This window comes from Phaenicophaeus curvirostris, chromosome Z (genome assembly GCF_032191515.1).
Source record: "Phaenicophaeus curvirostris isolate KB17595 chromosome Z, BPBGC_Pcur_1.0, whole genome shotgun sequence".
Taxonomy (NCBI): Eukaryota; Metazoa; Chordata; class Aves; order Cuculiformes; family Cuculidae; genus Phaenicophaeus; species Phaenicophaeus curvirostris.
In genome coordinates this window covers 50,821,748-50,829,275 of record NC_091431.1, presented here as the reverse complement: position 1 = coordinate 50,829,275, position 7,528 = coordinate 50,821,748, and the positions used below count along the sequence as shown (strand labels likewise).

At 40.7% G+C, this 7,528-nt stretch overlaps 1 protein-coding gene across 2 annotated transcripts; it reads right to left on the bottom strand.

Annotated features, from left to right (window-relative positions):
• Nucleotides 1-4,679: 4,679 nt before the first annotated feature.
• Nucleotides 4,680-7,167, bottom strand: S100Z (S100 calcium binding protein Z). 2 transcript variants are annotated; one of them, XM_069880472.1, is made up of 3 exons: nucleotides 7,030-7,167; nucleotides 6,077-6,234; nucleotides 4,680-4,868 (listed from the first exon to the last, which is right to left on the bottom strand). In XM_069880472.1, the coding sequence occupies exons 1-3, from the start codon at nucleotides 7,109-7,111 to the stop codon at nucleotides 4,710-4,712; spliced, it is 399 nt and encodes a 132-aa protein (XP_069736573.1). In that variant the 5' UTR covers nucleotides 7,112-7,167; the 3' UTR covers nucleotides 4,680-4,709. The 2 variants fall into 2 exon arrangements, with proteins under 2 accessions (XP_069736573.1, XP_069736572.1); XM_069880471.1 differs by lacking the exon at nucleotides 7,030-7,167 and having other exon boundaries at nucleotides 6,077-6,370.
• Between the last annotated feature and the right edge of the window lie 361 nt (nucleotides 7,168-7,528).

Sequence of the window (7,528 nt, the reverse complement as noted above, 5' to 3'; positions counted from 1 at the left end):
TCTCAAGCACATGTCCTCAGCTGTTGCAAAATTATGCCACGAAGTACAATAGGCTCTGTTGTTTTACATCAGCTGAGAATCTACTTGTGAGGGCAAAATAAGTAGATGCAGCTGCAGTTCTTTTCCTTGGGAGTTGCCCCTGGTATACAACTGATTGCAGGTGGCTGAGGGGTGGTATTTAAAAAGAACAAAGTTTTGGGTGTAGTTCTTATATTTAGTTTGGGTTTTTTAGTGTATCTGGTGAAGTTCATTCATGTACTTTCTCTTATGGCTGCCCAGAGGAAAACCCATGGATGGAGCTAGCTTAGAAAACAGATTACCAAAGCATAAATAAAATCTCTCATGCTGCTGCAGCAGAAAGATAAAATTGAAAATATGACCCCTTTTTTCTTCAAATAATACAGTGCTGTGTAACAGATGTAATTATCCCTAAAGACACATCTAATAATTGTTGGCCTGTCAATCAAAACCCTTATTAGACATGCGTATGACATCACATTATAGTCTAATAAATCCTCCTGCCAGTCAAATACCTTTATATAGATAATCTGATTTCAGAAGCAAGTTTTGTGTTTGACCTTTTACACAACTTCTTCAGGGCTGAGTTGGAGAGGAGCTGAATATTTACTGTGTGCTGCTGAGCTAGGACGATGATTTCTAAGCTGTTCCTAAGAGCTTCCCTCCTGTCTGGCCACACTCTTCTTTATGCTGCAGCCTGGAGCCTGGAAATGTGCTCTGCCTTGGATGGCTGAGTGGCCTGGGGAGGATCTGCACTGCTATGGGAGAGCTCTTCCCCTTGCTTCTTCTGCCTGTCTGTACTGCAGTGTTAATTCCCTGCCAGTTTAGGATATCACAAAGCTGTGCGTCGCTGAGATACCTACACTGGGTTTTTAGATGATAGAGTCCCTTCTGTGCACGCTGTGTACACTCACAGTGTTGCTGTGGCCCTGCACCTGTGGCAGTGATTGCTGTGCTGGAATAGATGCTGGAACCCCAGGGGCAAATACTTGCTTTGCTAAGGGTAGAGTGTATGCGCCTGAACAAAGCAGGCACTGTACTGACAGACCATGGAGTTTGCCAGCCTGTGTGTCAGAGTGCCAAGGGTGAGGAGTAAATGTACTACTAAAAACCAGGATTTAAAGGCAGTCCTGTCCAGATTTCCCAGATCAAACAGGCAGACACATTGAACTGCTGTACTGTTGCGCCACCCTGTGCTGCTCTGGATTGTGTTGCATATGCTGCATGTGCTGCTCTGCCCCTGCCCAGCTGTGTGACAGGCTTTGGAGATGCTATATCTCCTTTGCTGGTAAGTGCAGGTTCATATATATACACCATGTATTCAGGGGACACCTGCAGATGCAGCACCAGATTTGTATCTGTACATTTAACATTGTCACTGAAAATAGCTTTCGATGCTTTTTCGAATTGCATTTCATGGAAAACAATTAATGACATTACTGGAAACACCACCTGTTCTGCTGGCCTCTCCTAGTGTAATTTCTCTTTCCTTTTCCACAACTCCAGGCAACTTTGTTTCTCATCTTTATGTGGAGGAACTAATGATTATGCCATTGCTCTTGACACCTTCTATGCTGCTAAAGAGTGAAAAAGGTGATGCCTTCCGAGTGGACCTGGCTAGTAAGTCAGAGCCTGGAGGGACCACTCCATTGCAAAGCACTTGTCATCATGTTAGTGTCATACACAGCTCTTTGAGATCTGTAGTTGGATGCTGAATCTAAAGAGGTTATAAATTTATTTACCTATAGCACACCAAGGTTTGTATATCCAGTTGCACTGGCACTTCAAGTCTCTTTTGAACTGAAATAAAAGCAAATGGCAGAAACTGACGCTTTCAAGACAGTATCGTTAATCTTCTGAAAACCTGCTTTTTAGATGTCAGGCAAAACCATTTTACAATAGCAAAAAAAAATTTTGTCTGGCATCATTGTATTTTTATTGGTCCTTAATGCAACTTGAAAATATTAAGCCATTTTATGGTGTTCAATTTTCTATCAATTTTTCAGACAGTCTGATAAGAAAAATGGGAAAAAATGCCTGTAATTAGACATCATTCCTAAAACTGAGAAACTTTGGAGAAAACCACATAGCAAGGTTCCTCTGTATGAAAAACTTCTGTGTCCTTCCTGGTTTCATGAACTTGAAGCCAGCAGAAAAGTGTCAGTAAACAGTGAGAAAAAATACTGCCTTCATATCTGGAAGAGACTTTTTCCCTTCTGAGAGAAGCTAAAGCCAAAATGTTCACATCTGCAGGACAAAGTGATTGTGCAGTGGGTTAGCCCATGGTTAGCCCAAGATAAGGGTTAAAAGGTCTTTACCTCAGGACCCCAAATTGGGCCAAGTCTTTGTATTTTCAAGCATCTGAATGTCGTTTGTAGTATTTTCTTCCTTTTGTGCTTGGTTTCCTGTCTTTATGCAGAAAGGTTTCTTCTTTAAAGATGGTAAGGGTTTACCAGTAATCCTCAAAGTTAAAAAAGGCAACAAGAAAAACCTAACCAGCCATGCCAAAAGGGGTTATTTATAAGGTTTTATAAAACTTTTTTTAGAAAAAGATCACTTGAGTCATTCTCCTCTGATTCACCCATAGCTTGTGTGCAAGCAAGCCTCTTCCGCAGAAGAATGAGGTTGCATGCACTGAGTATCTAGTAAATTCAGCTGATGAGATAGCTACACTGATCCTCTTCGTCATGGCAGCATCTCTTACTGCCTGACTCTGGGGCATGTTACCACCTCCACCTGTGGCTTAGCATGGTTATGCTTGGCACATGGGCCACTGTGTGTCCAGAGGCTCATCAGGGATAAGCAAGAGTTTATGAGCTTTCTGGAGCTTGTTTCCGAAAAGCCTGTTGCTCAAAAGTCATAATGAAGAAACTAGCCCTTACTGGAACAATCTTATTCCTTTTAGCTTGCGGCTGAAGTTTAAGCTGCTGTTCTCTCCCTTCTCCTTGGAGGAAGGGGAAGGACTTGGAGACTAGCAACAGTCTGTAGTACATATGGGGAACCATAAAAGCAGTCTTACTTTTTCTGGCTGATAGTCCTACCATCCTGATCCAACAACTGCAATGATATTGAGGTGCATGACATTGCAGGGAGCAAAAAGTTCTGCAATTGTTGTCAGTTTGACTTTGATGTTTTTTACTGTGTTCCCCTAAAAGATCTTCTGTGTATCCTGTGTAACTTCTGTCACTGAAGAGTTAAAGAAGCAGCACATTGTGGGCCTGCCACCACTGCAATTTTTCCTTCTTTTCTGGGATAACATCATTTGGTGCTGGACTGTTTCTTAGGGTGACATCTGCCCCTTGTTATATTTATTAAACCCTCTAGAATCCCCTTCTTATAATAAATTAAATCAACTTAATGAATCATGGATTTGTAGAAATATTACAGTCTTTACTGAACAATGTCCTGGAGTCTGAGGAGGAGAGACAAGTGAAATGCATTCTTCAGATATCACCTAGCAGGGCATATCTTCACTGGGGGAGGATTTTATTAGCCTGTTATACAAACAGAAAATCTTCATTTAATGCAGATGCCTTTTATTATAGTTTGAAGTTACCAACAAAATTACAAGGAACAAAGAGACATCTCCATGCAATTAAAAAACAACCTGACACTCTGCCTTTGAGGTTTTGCAGGGCCATGGAAGTATGCTTAATTCAAACAGGAGCATAGAAGTATGCTTAATTCAGCCCAAGAGCAGGTTAACACTGAAAGGGATTGTCCTACTACCCCTACGCCTGGCCATGGAGTCCCACTGCTCCTTTTGAATCCCTTCCACGCAGTGGCTTGAGTCAGCATGAGATGAAATCACTTTTCCTTAAGATGATTCACATTACAAAGCTGTATCTTGGGATCCCATCATTCAATCCCCCACAAGTGGTTCTCTAAACATCCTTCTCTTAAGGGTGCCAGGACAGTGAAAGCAGAAGGCATTTACATTTCCAATGAAGACCCAGTCCTGTCAGCCCTCAGAGCAGTTTGCTGACTAAATCATCCAAGTATTTGAATAAATTATCATATGAATAAATTAATTTATGCCAAAAGAAGAAGTGGACTGCTGGATGCAGTAATGCCAACACAAGAAAACTGAAGCTAGGGAGGTTGGGGAAATGAACCCATAACAATGGCAAGATGTATCATCCGCTCAGGCAGCAGGAGGCAGCTGAGACCCCATCTCAAATATGAGTGTAGGGAGGTATGGAGCAGCATCTAAAAAAGGCTTTAGAATAAGCAGAGCTGAGCAAAAAACAAGCTTCTCTTTTTGATCTCTAAAAACAAGATTGTTACAGAATGACTGAAAACTAAATTGCAAGTCTTACATCCCATTTCCAGTTTTCCAATTCAGAAAGTATATAAGTAACAACCCTGTGCCTTTTACTTCCCACTGACATTTAAGAAACAGAAGTCTCAGCTCCTGCCAAATCAACTGTCAGCCCAAGCCCTGGACCTGGGCAACTGATGAATGCATGTTACAGAAGCATGTAGCACAAGTACTGAAAGTATAAAAAGCTAGGTCTCAGGTAGTATAAACTGGTTTTGGTCCAGCTCATACTAGCTCCTGATCACCTCTGTTAAGTGTTTTACAGCAGTAACAGTTTGGGGGAAAACAATTTGCATTCTCTAAACACTGATGAGGTGTAGGTGTGCTTTGCTTACATTTGTGTCCAGGAAGCTGATTGTATTGCGCATTTTTAAAATTCTTCTTTCTTTAGCTGTTCTTCGAAGAAATCATTACATGCTACAGTCAAAGCAGCAACTAGAATGACAAATTCATTAAAATCCACTTCATTGTCTTTATTTGAGTCCAGATCTTTCATAATCTTATCAACCAGAAAGGGGTCCTTTTGGCCCTAAGGAGAAATAAAAGTGACTTAGCGGTGCAAATCTTGAATATGTAATTTTGACACACATAGCAGTGTAACCCACACCCATGTAGCAAGTCCCAGTGTTATTAAATAAAAGGCTGCATGAAATATGCACCTTAACAGTAATATAACACAGCATTAAAAACATGGGCCTGGAGTCCCAAAAGTGCACAACAGTGGAAGCCAAAGACAGTGCATGTCTTAGAAGGAATACAGGTACTATATAGACACTAAAATGAATCAAACGGATTTTAGGAGCTGCTGAGCACTAATTTCTTTGGACAAGATGGATCTATAATATGCATTTCTGTGTATCATCCCTTAGCAAACAGAACTTAGATTTTCAAAAGGCTATTCATAAGTGGTCTTATCCATTCATCACAGTCAGATATTTCTACTTAGCAAACATGTCCTATTCAGTGGGAGTAAGACCAGTGAATCTTGTAAGAATAAATCAATAGCCAAGATTAAAAGGAATTCCAATTCCAGGGCATGGATTCAATGTAAAAAAAAAAACTGAATCCTGCTGGTGGTGATAAAATCCACAACAATTTTTACAATTATAAGGATACAGAAAAACAACTATGAATCTGGCCATTATTCCATAAAGAGCCCCCATGCTGTGTAATACAGAACATAAAAAATGTGCAGAGATATTCAGATCAGCAGCTTATCACTGAAAGGATTTTCATAGCATCTCTCTGCAGGGCATATGAGCAGCTGTACTGTGCCTGTGGCCATTGTGCACAAGCTAATTTCTTGTCTCATGAGAACTGGTTGCTGGATTTAATTCTCCTGAGGGTGAACAATCTTCAGGGTATGAATTATCTATGCCCTTTTATTAAAGATGAACAAAAAAAACGTGATTAAAGACTGATTTATTATTGATTTCACTACTGCTTCTATGCAGCCCTTGCTCTCCTACTCAAAAGCACAGAGGAGTTAGCAGAGCACAGGTGCTAAGCTGTGCTACTGGTGGCACATGGCAGGGCTGGACCACCCTCTGAAATCACACTTCTCAAACGGAACATTTGATCTCATCTCCTCCTGTCTGATTACACAAAGAAAACTGCCATCTGAGAGACGGTGTCCAAATGCACCTTGCTGAAAGAGATGCTATTTCTAAACACTTGGATAGCTGCTTATCTCACCCATGAAACAGTAACTCGAGAGGTTCAGGAGCTGTGTCTTACTGAAAGGAAGTCGGTGAGCTCACTGGTGAGGAGCTCCTTGAGTTCTCCTTTACTGAGCTTGTATCTGTCCCCTTCTTTACCAGAGTAGTGATGGAAAATCCTGATTAAGGTGTCCATTGCATCCTCCAGTGGTGTAGACATAGTAGTGAGTGGGAGAGCTGCAGGGCAAAGATCCAAAGTTAGTGACATTGCACAGAAGCCAACCCAAAAGTTAGTCCTAGGAAAGGGATGGAGAGCTAGCTGAAGAGAAGAATTGTTACCAGTACTGACAAAATGGTTTTTCAGTTGATCCATCCTGTCAGCTATGTTTGAGCAAGGCTAGACTGTTAAAACAAAGCATTTGCCTGAACTCACTAGTAATTACTTTGAAAAGTTAAATAGAAAAGGAAGGCATTCATTTTGCAAAGCTACTGTAAAAGGAGGTCTCTCATATCCATAGATGAAAACCGGGAAAATGAAAGCACAAGCTTCTACGTGTTCAGTTAAAAGTTTTCTCAAGAAAACCAGATCAACGAATAACAGTGGTCAAAGTGGATGCACATTTATACAGAAGATTCAACATGAGTTTCTTAGGTGACTAGATAAACGTTACTAGTAATAAGGGTAGAAGAATGAGCAGAAGCATCAGCTTTCAATTTATTTGGTCTTGTTTGCTTGGGATGATGTTTTCTCCTGTAAATTACCCTTAATAAAAAAATGTGAGCTATGCACCTCTGAGGATTTGCTTCATTGAGCATGCAGTAAGAAGGTACTCAGTGAAGCATCACCAGAAAAGAAATGGAAACGTAATTATTTGCTGACTAGCTGACTCAAAATATAACTAAAAATAAAAAGCAGGTGAAAGACAGACATTACATTGATTAAGCCAATTGAGAGAGATTAATTAGCCAGAATGAAAGTAAAGGTAAGACTGGAATCCTGAACAGTATTACCATGCCAAAGCAAAAACTTACCTGCTTTACAGACTATCTGAGGTGTATGCAAGGAAATGCTGAACTCACAGGACGTGATGGTCACCTTCCCTTCAAATCCCATGCACAGGCTCTCGTTTATCAGGCTGAGAGGGTGGATTACACGAATGGAGACAGACGTATAATTGGCACAAGGATGGCTGGGCTTTTCTTTCCCTCTGCATTTGCCTGCTCTGTTCAATAAAACCACTTGCTGAAAACGGGTCACTAAAATATTCACTACGCAGATCAGAGGGTTGTGTGTGGAACACAGAAGATATTTTTTATCATTTGGCCTTTTACAAATACACCCATCTGGGGTCCTGAAGGTCAAAATTAGAAAATGCTAACAATCACTAAGTCAGTATAAAACATCTTCCTCACATTTTCAACAGAACTCTTCTTAGTCTACCTCTCTTCAATTTACAGCTGAGAGTCTAAATATCTCAGTGCTGGCAGCCAGTGTTCAAAGATATTTGGGTACCTAGGGGTAAGTTTGTAG

Coding starts and splice junctions, on each gene's coding strand:
- S100Z (XM_069880471.1), bottom strand. CDS start 6,370: ATGGATCAACTGAAAAACCATTTTGTCAGTACTGGTAACAATTCTTCT. Junction 4,869..6,076: donor AGCTCACCGACTTCCTTTCA/GTAAGACACAGC, acceptor ATTTCTCCTTAG/GGCCAAAAGGACCCCTTTCT.